This window comes from Typopeltis vanoorti, chromosome 18 (assembly GCF_054136105.1).
Source record: "Typopeltis vanoorti isolate ZY-2024b chromosome 18, IOZ_Tvanoo_1.0, whole genome shotgun sequence".
Lineage (NCBI taxonomy): Eukaryota > Metazoa > Arthropoda > Arachnida > Uropygi > Thelyphonidae > Typopeltis > Typopeltis vanoorti.
Window position 1 is genome coordinate 69,470,901 of NC_143566.1, and position 20,448 is coordinate 69,491,348.

General features: G+C 33.6%; 1 protein-coding gene across 1 annotated transcript in view; it reads right to left on the bottom strand.

Moving 5' to 3' along the window:
• LOC150096754 (L-gulonolactone oxidase-like) overlaps positions 1-20,448 on the bottom strand; it is a 108,780-nt gene that overhangs the window by 20,363 nt on the left and 67,969 nt on the right. The window contains exons 9-10 of the mRNA XM_090408070.1: positions 12,195-12,344; positions 6,600-6,764 (exon numbers count right to left, since the gene is read on the bottom strand). Coding sequence (XP_090264196.1) covers positions 6,600-6,764; positions 12,195-12,344 — 315 coding nt within the window. The remainder of the gene's footprint in view (positions 1-6,599; positions 6,765-12,194; positions 12,345-20,448) is intronic.

The following is a 20,448-nucleotide window of genomic DNA, read 5'->3' on the forward strand; positions in this document are numbered from 1 at the left end:
TGAATTTAATTGAAATTTTGTATATGGAATCAATATAAAAAATTAGGAACATAGAGAATTAAGTGGATCCACTGACCTAACATCCAATACTCACAAGGATAGGCTAACAATTTGGGATTTAAATGCATTCTTTACTGGCTTAAAACAACATGGTACAACAGGATATATCATTCCAGCTGGGGCATCACTCAGTTAAACAAGGCTCGTGGCTATTTTTGTTCACCATAAGGAACTATGGTGAACAGTATCTCCAATCTTATTTATATGGATCTCATCATAAAGGAAACTTTAAATATGATATAAAAATTGCATATGTTAACTGCTGTACAAATCTGCCATGAAAACTAGCAATCAAAAGAAGACAAAAACATAAAAAATATTAATGCATCCTGAATGGAGAACCTATAACAAGTAAAATATTTCAGCTATTTAGGCATAATTTTTAGTGAAGATAGCAAATGAAATGTGGAAATAAACAGAATAAGCAAGCTGGCATGGTGGGATGAATAAATTTATATGGAATGAGAGAAAAATCACTCATACTAAACTAGCTAAATAAAACTATTCAAATGAATTTTTACTTATTGACTTGAGAGCTGGGTTAGAAATACAACAGCTGATCAGAATTAAAGATCAAAGATATGAGAGTTCTGAGAAAAATTAAAGAAGTGAAGAGATAACACCAATGGTAGAATCATATTAAAAATGAATTAGGAAGGAAAGAACCTGACATTATTAGAATTCAGGAATGTGTGAGTAGGGCTAATCAAAGATGGTAATGGGAGAGGAAACGTTAGCAAAAGTGGTCTTATTGTCAAAAACATAAGATTCAGAAGACCACAATCTTGGTAATTTGATGCAGTTAGACGTAACTCTGGAGACCAAAATACAATATTTGATAATATTGGAGTCCTGAAAAATAAGACTAATATGAATGAAAATTATGAACAGGAAGTTAATAATAATGTCGGCTTGTCATATAGTATTACCATATTATCCTGTTCACCTCTTCTGGATACATATCAGGAATTCGATGTTAAAAATTTGTCAAGCCACCCTAATTTTATTTTTAACCAGACTATTTGCAGTGGAATAAAGAGGAACATCAAAATTACATGTTGCAATAACTTGGCTCTCGCTAAATGAAATATAAAGAAATTAGGATACAATAAGATCTGTTATTAATAAATTTGCACAGGCTGGATCAAATTTAATTTATTTGCATCTCACTTACAAAGAATTGAAAGCAGGCTAACTATTATTATAGATAATCTGGAAACCATGCTCTAGAGACTAAACACAAAACTTTTTCAAGTCATTTAAGGCCTTCAACAGCAGAATGGCAGTTGCGTACCAGCTAATAGAATTCAATACAACCTAAAAGAATCTTTTATCAAATTTTCTAGTGAAAAAAATCAGTTTTTTTTCTCTTGACTACTACGAACAGTAGGTGTAAGCCTATATATTAATGTAATGGGCTAAGGATTTTTTCTCCTTTTATTCTTTTTTTTTTTTTTTTTGTATTTTTATCTCATCTCATCTTCCTTTTGCCTTGTGGTGTCGAGGGTTTATTAATCATCGGACCTCAAGCCGTTCACAGGATAAGGTGGTCAGCCCTACGCCCTGGTGTATCCTATGTCCTGTGGTGTTGAATCCCAAGGCCAGTTTGCCTGCTTTGCAGGATGAAAAACCGCAGAATAAACTGGGGAAAAAACCCCTACCGTCCATGCCCAAGACAGGCTAACTTGGCTATGGCTGAGGAAGATCCTTTAGCTCTTCACTTCACAGATGGGAATCGAACCTAGGATGCTCCTCCCCCAGGCATATGGTTGCAAAGTGCACAGCCATTAGGCTAACTGTGCAGACTTGTATTTTATTTATTTTTTTATATAATCTGGAAACTGATCTAAGACCTGGAACAAACATGGAACTTTTTTTTTAGCTACTTTAAGCTTTCCATAAGCAGGGTAGTGGTCTCACAGAGCAATGAAATTCATCTTCCACCTAAAACAATCGTTAACATCCATGTCAGGATAACAGCATGGATGTTATCCATGGAAGTGGCATAAATGCACTAAGTTTTTATAATTTTTATTTTATTTCTTTCAAATAAATAATATATTATTTATTTGAAGTGTTATTATATAAATAATAACACCATAAATAAATAAATTATTTATTATAATAAATAATAACACCACCAGACAGTTCAAGTAATGTAAAATTTCTCTCTCTCTCTCTCTTACTTTTCAACATTTTTAAACTGTATAAATATCTGCTAACCTAAACAAACAGCTACAAATATCTACTAACCTATCCGGATTACTGCTTGATAAAAGATATTTTAAAATAGATAGAAATAGGAAATATTTAAAGATTCATCCTTGTTTTTCAGAGGAAGAAAAATAAATTTTCAAATTTTCAAACAAGAAAATTTGAAAGTTTCCAAAAATCTGAGTAGACTTTATGAGAATACAATCCTCAGCATGTGAGTTTCCTTAGCTTGTGCTACTTTAAAGACCTGAGTGCTCACCAGTCATCTGTACAGTTGTCTTTTTTTTATTAGTGCTTTTGATAAAGGGTTTACTGGCTTAACAACTGTTTTTTGAGCTGGTTGCATCTCATCAGGCAGAACCTTAAGAGGGCAAGAACCTGCATCCAGTACCAAAGCAATCCTATGTCAGAGAGTAGTATTTTACATAAGTGAACTCTCAGTCTGTTACATAAATTCAAAAAAAAAAAAAAAAAAAGCCAATGGCTTCATTTTGGCAATGTTAAAAGAGAAATAGGAGATATTAAAGATCCATTATTTTATAGCCAAAGGGGAAAAAAAATAACAAAAATATAACACTTTTTTGATGTTTTAAAAGTTTATTATGTTTTGTTATAATTCATTTATAATTAATTTATTTATTTTGATAACTCCACATGAGAGGTCACAACACAAGACTGCCATATGTAGGCAAGTAGTTAAGAAGAAACCTGTTTCCATGTTTAATGAACAACTTGGGACTATAGTTCTTAAGAAAAATAGCATAAAGGAGGCTCTTTTAAAGCAGAGAGGTATACAGAATGAAAGAGAAGTTGGTTCAGTAAGCCTGATGCTGACAACATCCATATATAGTTCAATGCTTAGAGAATACTTAAATATAGTTCAATACTTAAATGCTTAGACAAAAGAAGAGGAATGATGGTGGAAAAGCATATGTGAAAAGACCTACAGAATTCTATGAGAGATAGAGCGAGCGCTTATCCATTAAGCAAACTTCTGAAGAGCATAAATAATTTTTTGGGAAGTTTTGATGCAACATCTCAAATGTGAGAGCTGGGATTTATTTAATGTTAGAAGTTGTATAGGTGATAAGTAGTCTCAAATGGAAAAGGACACTATGATTTTATGGAGATTTAATAGGCTATCAATGTGATGAGAAAGAATACTGCAACCAGTCTATGAGAAGTCTCATGTGGAGTGGCAAATCACACTAGCTGTTTGAAGAAAGGATACAAATGTAAGTCAGCTCAAGTACAGACTGTACATCTGAGTATAACCAAAGGTAAGGGGAAATTCAAATACAGCAAGATCTTATGAAAATAAGAAAGAACTATGTTTTGGTAACATTAAGATCAAGTGGATATGTTATTAAAGGATGCTATGTCAGTGATCTACCCATTCATGATAGTGTTAATAGAGTACATCATACAAAATCAACTGTAGGAAACAATATTAACCAATGGAAGTCTGAGGTGTCACCTCAGTTAAAAAATTCACACGAAGATTCAATGACATCAGGGATTCAAAGGGGGGCACCTGAGAAGGGTGGTATGTAAATCTTGGTAGTTTGATGTAGAAATGATCAGAAAAAATCACATTAGTAAAGAGATGGAGTCATATACAGAAAGACAGCTACATATAGCCAAACAGAACAGACTATGCTGACACAAAGAATATCACCTGATCTATGAGAAGGAATCTTGCATACAGTGATCTGATTCACTACCAGAAGAAAGAGCTGCTGAACAATGCACTCCTGTCATCCACTACACCTACACTTCTGGATAACACAATGCTCTTTACACTGTCAGTTTACAAACCATCTCTCTTTCAGCATGACAATGTACCATATCACACTGCACATATTATTTCAAGGTTTGAGGAAAATGTTAAAAAACTTGACTGATATACAGAGTCAATCTCAACTCCTCAAAAATTCTTTTGGTATGAAAGGTGACTGTGAGTTAAGGTGAGACTAATATATCCAAGTGCTTGCACTACTGGGAAGTAAGCAGATGGGAGGAATGGTCCAAAATAGCTAATTCATTAACACAAACTGGTGGAGACTATGCATGTGATCAGTCCAAAATAAAGTCCACATGCTATTGAGCTGTGTGTAATTTAGATTTCTCTGAAATATGGTACAGTCCCAATATGTGTTTCAATATAATTGCATATTCATAAGAAATTCTAGTATATCTTCAATCAGAGAGACGGAATTATGAAATCCCTGACTTATCACGCAAATAATACAATATCTTTTTCAAATAGCTTCATCAATAAAGAATATGACTACATTAAGGCAGATCTCTTTTATGGCTACAACATTTTAACAATCAACAGGATGTTAACAAATTACACTTCCAGGTCTCATCTGAAAATATATAACCATTCTACTACCTTCTTTGTGGTTTAAAAGTAGGCTTTCCTTCTTTCCATTTTGTGGAAATCAGAACATTTTATGTGATTCCCATCCACAAAAGTTATAAGTCTATAGCATATCAACAGTGGGGCTGAGGGTCAGATAATATGGAAACTACTGCAGAGAAAGAATGTTTCAAGATGCGTCAGGAACACAATAACACCACGCAATGAAAATCAGCTTCCACCTAAAGGCATTCACAAACATCCATGCTCTCACTAGGATTCAAACCCACAGTCTATTGGTTGCACAGTAGATATGCTATTCGCTTAACCAAATGTAGCAGCAACAGAAGATTATTACATTGCAGATACCAGCCTGGCTGGCCAAGTGGTCAGCAGATGCTTTCCAACTAACAGTGTGGATTCAAATACCACCACGGCATGGATGTTTGTGAATATCTTTAGGTAGTAAATAAATTTTATTACTTGCTGTGAAAATATCACCACCATTCTTATTGTAGGCCTGAAATGGCTTTAAAAAGTTTTCCATATTTGGTCTCTAGAGCAAGATTTCTGAATTATCTGACCCTTAGTCCACTCACAGTAATAATACTAATGTACTATACACTTTTGTGGATGCGATTCACATAAATTTCTTTCAAATTTGCAAATGTGGTTCAAATCATCAAAAGAAAACAATGCTCATTCTAAAAATGCAAGTAGTCAGAATCTGTAATAAGATTTTTTTTTTTTTTTTTTTTTTTAACTAACAATCATATTCTCATATAGATATGTTTGCCTATTATAAACCATCACACCTTTCCAGTTATGTGATCATCACATAATTGGAAAGGTAAGGTTGTATGCATGTACTTAATTTTGTACTTGTTGTTTATTATTTTAACGGTATAATAGAACACAGAAACTAAGTAAATAATTAATTTATTAACTTGATGCTGATATTTCGCTGGTATTATAACCAGCATCTTCAGAGCACAAAAACACTATTTGTCACAATACCAGCATCAAGTTAATAAATTAATTATTTACTTAGTTTCTGTGTTCTATTATACCGTTAAAATAATAAACAACATGTTCGACGAACACATAAGTCTGTCCACACGTTTAATTTTGTACTGTTCTCTACTAGTTTTTATAAACTAGACAGACTTGCTTTCACAAAGCTAGTAATTTTGGCATAATTAATGGTATCATCAACACCCTTCTGTCTTATTTTTATGTCTAACTCATTTATTAAATGCATATAATGGCTTATATAACATCTTCCAAAAGCACTTCCATAATGCAAATTGAAGAACAATGGTAGATTATGCTTTTCAAATGGGAAAGATGCAAGATGGATTTTCTCATTGTGATGAGAGAAACCTTTATAATGGCTTTTTCAATTGAAGGCAGAATAACTGATATCACAGTGGGTGGGTGGGTGGGGAACAGGATGTTTGCTCCTAAAACTCTGGCTTTTCATCCTGCACATATGCAAATTGGTGAGGTTAGTTATTTTGAATTTACAGTCAAAGCAACCAAGGCTATGAGGCCAGTGTATTGTCTATAAGTTGCTTGTGTTCTTCTAGCCAGTTTTGCAGGATAACAAATTGGCTAGGAGAACATATAATTTACAAACCAAAATACTACTGGTGGGCAGTAGATGACAGATAGTGTCATCGTGTATACATGGAGGACTGTGGAGTGTCATATCATGATGACATTACTCCTTGGGCATGTCATGTAATAATATGATTTTGTTAAATAGTTTTATAACTGAAACTTTATGGTGTTAAAGCAAAAATTTCAAAATTCCAAAACCTTTTCGGTCACCTGCAACAAAGATTGTAACTCAACCTATTTGTGTTGTTTTTACTATTGCAAACCAACTGAAATTTTAAGATTTATATTACTATTTCCTAAAAACATATCTTTATTTAATTAGAGCAAGAATACTAACCTGTACATGATAATATTAACATAAGAAGTATCCCTTCCATATGCTGGACTAATGTAGATATCATCACCTTTTGCAAAGCGTACTTCCACTGGAAAATGAGCATACAGACCAGGTGTGTTTTCTATGAAGTTTTTTAGTTCCCACAAAACTAAGCCGGTTTTCGATCTATAAAAAAGACAGATAAAAAAAACAATCTATTATTTTTTTTTCATTATAGAAAAGAAACAGGAATCTAAGTAATCAATCAAACACATCATCTGAATAATTCAAAATAATAAGTAGCATATTGAACTTCTTAACCACAGAAACCTCTGTAGGAATAATAAGTAGCATGTTGTAGCTTCTGCTATGTATTAAGAATTGAAGTCCAGTTACAAAATTATTAAATTGCAATATTTTAACAGGTAATCAGTCGACTCTGTGAAGTCAAAACAGAATATAAAGGACAATTATGCACAAAAAAAAAAAAAAAAAAAAAAAAAAAAACCTAATTGCCTGCTTTTAGGTAAGTGCACTTGTGTAGCAGCAGAAAAAGTACACACAAATGCATTTCATATACAAAGCCACGTGTACTGATAGCAACAGTAATTCTGAAATCCTAAGGTAAGCCTGTAAATGATAATGTTTTAGGATAACAATATCACTAATGTTAGAGGGTCATTGCTTTTATGCACAATTATTCTTTCCTCATTATCTTACCTATTAAAATTTTGCTTTTAAAATATAATCTGCATCTAAGCCAATTCCTTAAGAGTGACCAAGGCACTCAACTCTAAAATAAATTACATTTGCTTTCAGATATTTTTAATATACTTCATATTTCCAAATCTGTTTCCTAAGTGCATTTTAAAATTACTTCTAAACTCACATTAGGATCACTACACTTATCATTGCTGAATACTTTTAAAGCTGTTACAAATAATACTATTTATTATTTACTAGTTTGTGCATTATATTCATCACATAATTTTTACTATCTTCCTGTTTATATCTCCTTTAGAGCATTTTCTTGTTATACACTTCCTGTTAAATTTCATTCTGCATCTGCTTTACACTCACTATCCTCTTAACTCTCAAAATAACCTGGCATCTGTTTTCTAATGATCACTGAATAATACTGAATCTTCTTTCCAATAAAATCTTCATGCTAGTGAATGTTCCCAAGTTGGTGCCTGAATCTCACTTAGTCTCCTGATCTTAATTCCACATATTCCTTGTCCCAATGAAACATGCATGTGCTAACCACATGATCATTTTCACAACCAAAAGACAACATGGAAACATTATTCACTATCACATTCTCTGATGTAATCACTAAATCTAATCACTTCACAACATTATGTGTTAAATAACAGTCTCTAACTCAAAAAAAGTAATTTCTATACTCCTATATGCCACTTCATTCTCCCAATCAGAGATAGAATTGCCTCTTACTTGCTGAAACATTTCATCCTCACCTCTTTCAAGATTCCTTGGCTTGAGCAGACATCCTACTAAATATTATATCCCATCTAGATTCTCTAGTTGTATGCACTAGAGAATCTAGTGCATATAACTACTCCACTCTCATTAACCAAACTTCACGACCTTTTCAATTTCATCTGTCCTGCAGACAGTACATTCCATGCCAAATCTCCAAATTTGTTCCTAATATTCATAGCACTTGTATATATGGATGTGAGCTTAATCCCAGACTTCAAATTAACCATACAATTTGTTCTTAGATCATATAATCCATGCTACAGTAACTACATGAGTATTCCCAACTGTTATTCACATGAAAGAAATCCATTAACCTTCTATGGATAGCATTTCATGTACAACTTTCTTTTTGACAAAATTCTATCTGCATGTATAGATTCCAGACATTTAGTTTATTTACAGAGAATTTCATCAGCTGTCTCCCTAGCAATTTCCATTTTCCAGTTCTTGCACATTTACTCTAAATGCCAAAAGCTTTTCTTTTTCTTTTTCTTTTTTTTTTTTTTGGGGGGGGGGGGGTAAAATTCATCCCAAACATTAATAAAACGAATCCAGTTCAATTTATTTACAATATGTCTTATGTGACTTTGACATATTAGTATTTGTAATAACTGTCCTTTTTAACTTGATGCTATCATACCTTGGTAACTTATCTTTCTATTCTCCCTGGCTAAATCAGTAACAAATGACCTTAGGTTGGAAAGACCAGGGTTCAAAATCCCATCTGGCATCAAAGATATCTTTATAAGGACTTTTTAACTGAAGGTGAGTTAGCTAGTCTCATAAAAAAAAAAAAGTGACAGGATTCTCCTCACAGTAACTCAAATTTTTCATACTTTGAAATAAACTGGCGAAGATTAAATTAACAGCCATACGCTAACACACTGACATCATAGTTTTTGTAGCTTCGGTTGTAATTTAAAATAACCCAACCCATATCTGTTACCTTTATTTGTATTTACTTCTGACAAAGAATCTTTCATATTCCACTACTACAACAATCTCCTTGAGCTTCCACCCCTTTTTATTACCCCCGTTTGTCCTTGTTCCACTCTCCCATAATCGGTGTCCCATTCTCTAATTTCTGAATTTTGAACTTCTGCACTTCCCAAGCCATACAGGTTTGCTTGACTTCTTGCTTAATGAGATACATTTCTCATTAATAATGGAACAAGTATAAATCACAGTAATAACTTTAATTAAATAAAGGTACAAATATTTCGTACTGAAAGTAACAGTACATCCTCAGTGTAGAACAAACAGTTAAAGGAATGGAATACGAAGTACAGAATAGTCGGTGGTTCACCAAATAAAATTGTTGTCGCATGCCAGAAGATTAATTACTAAAATATTATTAAATAATTCTTTAAAGATAATTATTTCATTGATGGTTGCATAAAATAAGAGTCTCCCAAACTTTTGGGAGAGAGAGACGGTCATTTCAATTTAAATTCAGCCGATGTAAGAGGGCTTCGCAACTTTCTTTAATAAAGGTGTTCATATTTAAATCTGCATCTGTGGAGAAGACAAGCTTTATCCCACTGGATATTATGATTAGTGTCAATACTATGTTGTGCTAGACCAGACTTATGAGGTTTCATGTATTCGATATAATATTGATGTTCTTTCATTCTTTTTTCCACAGAACGGCCTGTTTGTCCATAATATGACAAATTGCATTCACATGGTATCTGGTAAACACCAGCAAATGATAGAGGTGACAGTTTGTCTTTTGTAGATGGCAACAAGTGAGAAATTTTGTTGATTGGAAAATATGTGGGAATAAGATGATACTTCTTCAAAATTCTGCCTATAGGTTCTGAGATGCCTGAAATTTACCAGGTACCTGTTTACCAGATACCATGTGAATGCAATTTGTCATATTATGGACAAACAGGCAGTTCTGTGGAAAAAGGAATCAAAGAACATCAATATTATATCGAATACATGAAACCTCATAAGTCTGGTCTAGCACAACATAGCATTGACACTAATCATAATATTCAGTGGGATAAAGCTTGTCTTCTCCACAGATGCAGGTTTAAATATGAACGCCTTTTTAAAGAAAGTTGCAAAGTCCCCATACAATATCCCATTTTCATCTATCCAATCCTGTATTCTTCTCTTGACTAATTTCTCCAAGACCTTGACAACAATTCCTGATATGCTAATCGGTCGGTAATTTACAACAGCAATCTTGGAATCTCCTTTAGGCAGTGGAACTATTTTCCCCTATTTCCACCCCCTCGGGACTAACCCAGATCTGAGACTCAAATTAAACAAAATGGTCAAGGGTACTGACAATTCTTTAGCCGCTTCACATACGACACGAGCTGGTATACCATCCAACCCTAGATGTATTGACATTGAGGTTTTGCAACAGACTACTCACCTCCACTTCATTCACCACAATTCCCGTATAATCTATTGGTTCATTCATTTCTGCAATGTCACCACCTGGAAGATATATTCTTGCAAAGTGCTCGCTCGGTAATTCAACTATATCAACTGATTCGGTTACCTCCCTACCATTGGCATTCTTTAAAATCATTCTGCCATATACATTTTTTCTTTTACTTGCAACATATCGAAAAAACTGTTTAGGATTCTCGAACATCACTGTTATCTAGATTCTCACTTTCATCAACGATATCACTCACACGACCTGAAGCACTCTTAAAATCCTCACATTCTTTACTTGTTGCACACATTCACTCCACTATCGTTGTTAAACCAGACTCCAACCGCTCTCCTCAATGCATACATTTCGCAAACGGTACACTGAATCAAATCCTTTAAGTTAAGATTTTTAGACAAATATGGCGACCTAGACGCCATCTTTGTATTCCTCTTTATGGGAGCCATGTGCACAGATAATCGTATCTATCAATTTACTATTAAAATACTCAAAAAACACACAAAAATCACCCAAACTTGCTAAAATACTAAAAGTAAACAATACTATGTAAATACTATGCAAATTCATCAATTTTTACTCAAAATATCACTTATCTGTTCAGGAGCTATTACAGTTATTACTGTGGTCTATACATGTTCCATTATTAATTTATTATGCCACAGGTACCTCTAAAGATTATACATTTCTCATTCACTATCATTCTTAGTCCCCTATATTCCATAACAAAAAATTGACTAAATCAGAACTCTACAAATTAAATTATACAGGTTTATAAGAAATTCAGATGCACAAACGGTGTAAGTTACTTATAAAGCCAGCTGCTTTACTCCAATTAGATTTAAAAGTATATGACGTAAACTGAATATCTATCACATTCTAGTATATGCTTGCATAAATCATGCTATTACAATGAGGCTAAACTGTCCTCCAATGTTGTCCTGATACTCACAATTGCGAGCACACAGATCTGTTGATGATGCATATCAGATAATGCTAAATAACCTATACTGCTTGTGTTATAACTTGAATCAAAAGAAGAGGCTCTTTTGAAGAGTAGACAGTTTAAAACTAGGAACAGCTAAAGAACTATTTATTACTTTCCTAGATCTTCGAGAAAAGGTGAATTTTAATTAGTCCAGCTTAATTGAGAAGGGATAACAGATTAGTAACTATAAATACATCTGTCTGCTAGCCTTCAGCAAGCAAGTCAAGGGTGGGTGAAAGTGGATACTGGTATGAATATTTGAATTTGATGAACATTCATAAACAAATATGAATGTTCATCAAGTACTTATAAAGAATGAAAATAGAAAGATTGTCCAAACAAGCATTCCAATATAAACAATCAAGAAAAAAGGAGACCAGGTTGTTCACTGAAGAGGCTGGCCAATGATTTCTAAAGCCAGAACCATAGTAAGCCTAAATTCTAGAAATGCATTTATGATGATCAAGTACTTCTACTTCCTAGTTCAACATCAGTTCATGCAACACTATCAAAACTATTTAAATCACCTTCAGCTGAAAAACCTTGATAAAATTCTTTGCACCATAGATGGAATTCAAACTCATTATTACCAAGTGATCTATGGTGGTATAAAACTTTTGATTTGGTATAGTAAACAAACTAAAAATGAAATTCAGAAATACAAATTTATTACAATCAGCTCATAAAATAGATTTAGAAAACAACTTACTTGGGTATTGCCCATTCAGTAACATACTGCTTAAACAGACATTCAAAGTTGAATACTTTGTAGCTGATATCTATTCTTTCCTTTGACTTTATAAAGAGTAAACAATAAAACATTCGGTTTATCACAGGCACTAAACTGGGGAAAAATGTGCTGCAGGAAATAAACAATACAAATGAGTAATGAAAAATGTTAAATATAACTTATGAAATGTAACAATGTTACAGTTGGCTTATCATTCTGAAAAATAAAATAAATCAATGAATTATGAAGGAAAGTGATATTAAACCTTTTGTCAAAATTGGTGATGTTAATCTCGGTTCTTTACTTTATGCAGATGTTATACTTTTAAATAAATCCCAGACAAGTTTGCAAGATTCCCTGACTAAACTGAACTGAATAACTGCTGTAATAAATTTGGTATGAAAATAAACAGAAAAAAAAAAAAAATAGTCAGAAACATTGAAAACATCAACTGCATCCTGAACCTATAAGAACAAGCAAAATATTTCAGCTATTTAGGTATAATTTTTAGTGAAGATGACAAATTAAATATGGAAATAGACAACAGAATTAATACTGTTGGTATGATAGGAAGTTAGCTGAGCAAATTTATATGGAATAAGGCAGAAATTAGTCAACACATTAAATTAGCTATATACAAGTCAAGTGGACAGTGTTCAAACCAATTTTAACTTATGGATCTGAGAACTGGGTTTGAAATAAAACAACACCTGATCAAAGAATGGAGACCACAGATATGACTGAGAAAAATTAGGGGAATGAACAGGTGGCATCAATGGCAGTATCATGGTATCATATTAAAAATGAGGATAACAGGAAAGAACTTGCCTCCTCATAGTGAGCATGCGTACTTGTTCCTCTAAGCAGCAAACAAGAAGTTAGTAAAGGCTGACATGCTGCCACTGTTAGTGAAAAGATGCAATGAAAAAACAATTTTAAATTTTGCATTTCAAATAAAGTATGTAAGTGCTTATGAACTGTTCTGTTCCATCTGTCTGTAGATGTAATATTTCTTGACTAATGGATAACTTTATCGAAATTTGGCATCAAATCTCATTGAGATGGAAACAAGCCATCTCAATTGTTTTCTATCAATAATTTTAGTGCAAAATTTCCAAAAGCATTATGAAATAATACAAATGAAAAAAGCTGAATGGATTTAATGTTTAAGATATTCACTAAAATCTGGTTAGCCGAGTGGCTATGCGCTTCACAACCATATGCCTGGGAAAGGAGTGTCCTGGGTTCGATTCTTGTCGGCAATGTGAGGAGCTTAAGGATCTTTCTCAGACATAGCCAAGTTAGCCGGTCTTGGATGTGGACTGCAGGGTTTTTTCCCTCCCTCAAGCAGGCAAAGCGGGCACGTGAACACAAGCATCTACAGACATAGGACTAGCCACCTCATCCTCAGGACAGGTACGGCTCAGAAGGGCTGAATATAGTTCCATAACAGACCACTAGGCCTGATACGTGAAGGGAAGAAGAAGAAACTAAAATATGGTAATTTACAACAGGTCATTAAAATGGTCTGAAAAAATGGAAAATCATTAAATTTCAATCAGTCAGCCAGTCATAACTTGTCAAGGCAGGACAGACCATGGTTTAGATATCCCTTCACAAAGGATTAGATGAAGAAAAACTAAAGTACTTTACAGAGGTAGTACAAGAAAGAGAGAGAGAGAGAGACTGTTTTTGGAGTAAGAGCAGTAATGAAGCACTCTCTGTAAATGTATAGCTGTAAATAATGAAAAAAATATATAATATATATATATATATATATATATATGTAGAAAGTCTTTTACCTTGGGTATAATATACTTTCAAGATACCAAGCTATTTTAAATATAAACCTGGTTTTAATCCATTTCCCAAGTAAGCAAACAGACAAGAAAGTCAAGTTTGCACCTGCAAGTAGTGCAAGTCTGGGTGACTTGCACTACTTGCGGGTCACCCAGACTTGCACTACTTGCAGACACAAACTTGACTTTCTTGTCTGTTTGCTTACTTGGGAAATGGATTAAAACCAGGTTTATATTTAAAATAGCTTGGTATCTTTAACATATATATATATATAAATACATATATAATAAAAAAAAAGGTTTAATGACTATTACCGAGAGAAAAGATGACAAGATATATTTAAAAAAGATACTACTAGTTTACTAGTTTCGTTACATGAACATCCTCAGGTATCACAATCAAAGAAGTATATAAAAAATTACAGAGACTTAAAATTGTACTAACAGAACAAGTATAAAAAACAGTAGCGTGTTTGAAAAAATGCAAGTATGAGTTCTAAACAAATGAATACTACGCGCTGTCGCGAGTGCGCCAGTACTGAACAGAAGCAACGTGTGCGTCAGAGAGATTGTAACTCAGGCTGTTGTTGATATGAGAGGAATCTAGAGAAATTTCCCTAGATTCAACAATCTTTCTTTCGAGTTCATCGTAGCACACATGGATGTTAGCAGTTTGAGTCCAGTTTACAATGTGCTGGCAGCCTTCGTCTGAGTTAGCTGAAAAGAGAACGTGGCTAGAGAGAGCACTAGCTCTAGTCCTGTTATAGGAGATATCTCTATGGTGTTCATCCAAATGTAGAAGGATGGATTTAGCAGTCTGTCCATAGTATGGCTTTCCGCAATCACACAAAATCTTGTATACTCCTGGAAACTGAGTAGGAAGATGTTTCTGTTTATGTTTGCTAAGTAATGAACGAAGTTTTGGAAGTGTAGTGAAGCACGTTTTGAAGTTGAATTTCTTGAGAATCTTGGCCAGTTTTGGTGAAAGAGAGCTGATGTAAAGCAAGGAGATGAAGGCTCTTAGGGAAGAGGGATCTTCAGAAGTAGTTGAGTGCCTGGGGGAAAGAAATTTGTCAATTTTCTTTGGAGAGAAACCATTGTTAATAAACGTTTTTTTAAGAAAACGGAGTTCATTTTCAATTTCTGTTTCTTCTGTAAGTAATGATTTGGCTCGGTGGGCTAAAGTGGAAATAATACCACATTTTTGTGGGGGATAATGATGGGAGGAAGCATGAAGGTATCTGTCAGTATCAGTAGGCTTTCTAAAAATTGAGATTTTAATGCTCTCAGCACATCTGGTAAGCTTGAGGTCTAAAAAGGGAAGGCAGTCATCTGATTCCAGTTCTAAGGTGAAAGAGACTTTTTCATGGCACTTGTTTAGGTGGTCTAAAAATAAATAGAGGTTATTGGCACCGTCTTCCCAGATGAGGAAAATATCATCAATATAGCGGTACCAGACTTTTGGTTTAAAGTGAAAGGAGTTAATAGCTTTTTCTTCAAAATCATTGAGAAATATATCTGCAAGAATCGGAGAGAGTGGGATGCCCATAGCCAGACCTGAGTTTTGTAAGTAGATCTTGTTATCATATTTGAAGTATCCTGACTTTATGCAATGGGAGAGAAGAGCAAAGAGTTTTTTTGATAATTTGTTCTTGAGAAGATCGAGGACTTCTTGAACAGGAACATTTGTAAAGAGAGAAACAATATCAAAAGTGGCCATTAAATCTGTTTTTTTAAGTTTGATGTCCTTGATTTTAGAAACAAAATCAAAAAACTCTTTGCTCTTCTCTCCCATTCCATAAAGTCAGGATACTTCAAATATGATAACAAGATCTACTTACAAAACTCAGGTCTGGCTATGGGCAGCCCACTCTCTCCGATTCTTGCGGATATATTTCTCAATGATTTTGAAGAAAAAGCTATTAACTCCTTTCTCTTTAAACCAAAAGTCTGGTACCGCTATATTGATGCCAAAAGTCTGGTACCGCTATATCAGATGACTGCCTTCCCTTTTTAGACCTCAAACTTACCAGATGTGCTGAGAGCATTAAAATCTCAATTTTTAGAAAGCCTACTCATACTGACAGATACCTTCATGCTTCCTCCCATCATTATCCCCCACAAAAATGTGGTATTATTTCCACTTTAGCCCACCGAGCCAAATCATTACTTACAGAAGAAACAGAAATTGAAAATGAACTCCGTTTTCTTAAAAAAACGTTTATTAACAATGGTTTCTCTCCAAAGAAAATTGACAAATTTCTTTCCCCCAGGCACTCAACTACTTCTGAAGATCCCTCTTCCCCAAGAGCCTTCATCTCCTTGCCTTACATCAGCTCTCTTTCACCAAAACTGGCCAAGATTCTCAAGAAATTCAACTTCAAAACGTGCTTCACTACGCTTCCAAAACTTCGTTCATTACTTAGCAAACATAAACAGAAACATCTTCCTACTCAGTTTCCAGGAGTATACAAGATTTTGTGTGATTGCGGAAAGCCATACTATGGACAGACTGCTAAATCCATTCTTCTACGTTTGGATGAACACCATACAGATATCTCCTATAACAGGACTAGAGCTAGTGCTCTCTCTAGCCACGTTCTCTTTTCAGCTAACTCAGACGAAGGCCGCCAGCACATTGTAAACTGGACTCAAACTGCTAACATCCATGTGTGCTACGATGAACTCGAAAGAAAGATTGTTGAATCTAGGGAAATTTCTCTAGATTCCTCTCATATCAACAACAGCCTGAGTTACAATCTCTCTGATGCACACGTTGCTTCTGTTCAGTACTGGCGTACTCGCGACAGCGCGTAGTATTCGTTTGTTTAGAACTCATACTTGCATTTTTTCAAACATGCTACTGTTTTTTATACTTGTTCTGTTAGTACAATTTTAAATCTCTGTAATTTTTTTATATACTTCTTTGATTGTGATACCTGAGGATGTTCACGTAACGAAACTAGTAAACTAGTAGTATCTTTTTTAAATATATTTTGTCATCTTTTCTCTCGGTAATAGTCATTAAACCTTTTTTTATAATATTCCAACGGAGTAAAAATGAATTTTGAAAATACATACATATATATATATATATATATAAAATCAGCATTTAAACTGGATAGTGAAACTATACTTAATACTCTTTTGTTTGTAGACATCCAAATAATCATAGCAAAAAGTGAAGTTCAATTCCAGAGATCAGTACTTTCCTTTAGCACAACTGCTAAACAATTTGGAGTGCAAACATCAAAAGACAAAACAAAAATCATTGCTTTTAAAGGACTATCTCCAGTTACAAGAAAAATAAATAAATCACAATTAAAAATAGCAATTAATTTAGAACAAATTAATTTCTTCAAATACCTTGGATGCACTAATGATATACAAAAGAAGTTGACACTGATACTAAAATTTCCTAAAGATAACAGGGATGATCAATATATTTTCAAACTTAACCAAGTTCAAAAGAATACAAGAATAAGAATTTATAAAGTTCATGGCCTCCCACTCCAAGAGTTAACATCATCAAATTTGATATGCAGCTTCCCCTTGTAACTTAAGGCATTTCTTTACCCCCCACCTCCAATCCCAGGGATGAAACCTAATTTAGAAGACTTAACCTAATAAGGTTATGGCTGGTATACAGCTTTCTCTTACCATAACTTAAAACACTGTACAGATTTGAACTGCTTCATTTGCTCAGACCCAGAGCAATATTGTAAGGTTTTTATTTTCCTTACGATGTTTGAAGTTCAAATAAAAGTTTAAGAGTTAAATAATAGTAACACATTCAGGAATGAAACCTAATTAAATCTGGTATGCAGCCTCCTCTTATAATTTATAACATTTGTGGATACTATAATATACATCTAACAACTTCAAATTTTATCTAAAGAGCATACGGTTATTTCACCCCATTCCCATAGTTTGGTGCATAACTGAGGTTTTGATTTTATCATATTCTCTATTCAACCTTCTTTCACATCAATTGCCACAGCTATATGGTAATTATTTCATTGGTGTGCTGGTAAATTAGGTTAAAAATATGTGCCTGTGTTTAGAAAATAAAAATTTCAGAGTAGCAACTGCAACAAAATAGGAAATTCAGTTTGCTATGAATGTTTGGAACACCCACTTATTTAAGTGTTAAATATAATTTAACACACTTACATTACATTTAGATTATATGGGTTCATTGGCTTTAACGATATTAAGGAAACCACGATTTTTTTTTTTTTTTTTTTTTTGACTGGTGGACATTTTGTATGATTAATAATTGAGATTCTAAGCTCTTAGAATATCTAAGAGACACTTGAGTTCAAGAATATCTCTAAGTTGAATTTGAAAAAAAAAAATCTAGCATATATGATAAAATATCAAAAATGCGAATACTGCAACTAGGTTTACTGCAGAAATGAAAATTATGCTGTCAAACAGTAAGACTAAATATAGTCTAAGACAGTGAATAGCAACACTTGTATTTTGAGATTTGACATTGTTTAAATGTGTAGAATAGCGATTGGTCAACTGTTTAGATTGTGCTAAAGCAACTGAAGATATGAAGTGAGTGTATCATATCTATAAATTGTGTGTTCTCAGGCTAGTCATGTTTTGTGTGGTTAAAATCTGCAAATCCAGGAGAGAAAGTTCACAATCCCTATAGAGAAGTGATATTAGCATGTAAAATATAAATTTTTGAAATGATAATAAACATGAAGACCATTTTTGCACAATACAGATGCATCGCCAGTGGGATGATGTAATATTTCCAACCTTCATGCCAGCTGTAATCGAGACTGAGTAAAAACATGTGCTAATTTTCTGTTTTTTGAATTCTTGCTCTCTGAGATAAGACTTTAGAATGGAGAAAAAAAATGATGACTACAATGATCAGCATTGCTGCATTCATACCTAGTATAAATATCTGATCTTGTGGAAGAATACGGATGGCAAGTGTTCTTCCTTATACAGAATTGGCATAAGCTCTGGCATATATGATAAAATATTGACAATGTGAATACTGTAACCAGGTTTATTGCAGAGATGCAAGTTTATAAGCTGACTGAGTTATAACCTCTGTTTGATGGCAATATTCCTCTGTAGACCCCCCCCCCCCCCCATAAACACAGCAATATAAAAGATTTCTGTTTCCTAAGTTGAAAGAACCACTCCATTGGAAATGTTTCACTATCACTGAAAAAGCTTCTGCTGAAGTGGTCCAACTTATCAAATACATCAACTAAAAAGGTCTGTTGACATGAATACAAACAAGACTTACCCTTGAAAACCTTTAAATGTATTTTGTTAAATGTTTTGTTCAACAAGAAGAGTACAGTGTGCCGAACTTTCTAAACGAACCTCATATGAGCTCGGTTTTTAATTTTAAAAACAAATAAGTTGTGATTCAGAAATCGAACTTACTTCAACAATTCTTTGCCACATATCGTTTATATAAAAGTGAACATTTTGAAAGCAAATTAATCCAGCTATTATTCAGAATACTGAAAACTTCATTGACTTAAAATGTTATACAATTTTACACAACTGAAAAAAGCACAAAATTACTCAAATGGTATTAGATGAATAGTCCCAATTTAAAGCTGCAGCAGATAAAAAGCTGACTGACTATTATAACTTTCTGTTTGATGGGACAATATTGCTCTGTAAACCAACATTTTTTTTTCCCCCTATCAACATAGCAATATAAAGGGTAATTCTCAAAGATCCTATAGCATTAATAGATTATTGAAATTGTAATTATCTCATAGCTCTCCAGATTAATTATTTGCAATATAAACAAACTTGTGACATATAGATGATGTTTACTCATCTTTATTTAATGTATTAATTAAATATCAACAAAAATAGACCCTCTGTCCAAAAAGAAACCGAACTTTTCGAAAATAGAAGAAACTAGTGGCACCACCTGTTGTATATTTATGTTGTTGAAAGCGGCAATCTTCATTAGTGTTGTGTCAACTGTTTATGACATTTGTTTCATCAGAATCAGAGTTACAATGCCAAGAGTGAGTGTGTTTTGATGAACGGTCAGAAAATGAGTTTCAAACAGAAAGCTGTGATTAACCTTTGTGTTAAATTTGGTAAAAGTTTTACCAAAATGCATCAAATGCTTCAAAAAAGCATATGGTGATGAATGCTTATCCCTTACTCAAGTCTACGAGTGATTTAAGCGATTTCAAAATGGTCATGAGACACTTGAGGACGACGAAAAGCCGGGCCATCCAAAAACTGGACTGAGCAAAGTTAACATCCAAAAAGTACGTGATTTCATAAAAGAAAACATGAAATTGTCTGTGAGATTGATTGAAGATGAATTGGGGATTCCAAAATCAATTGTGCACAACATTTTGACCGAGAGTTTCGGCCTTCATAAATTGAATTCGCGATTTGTTCCCACAAGTTGACCAACG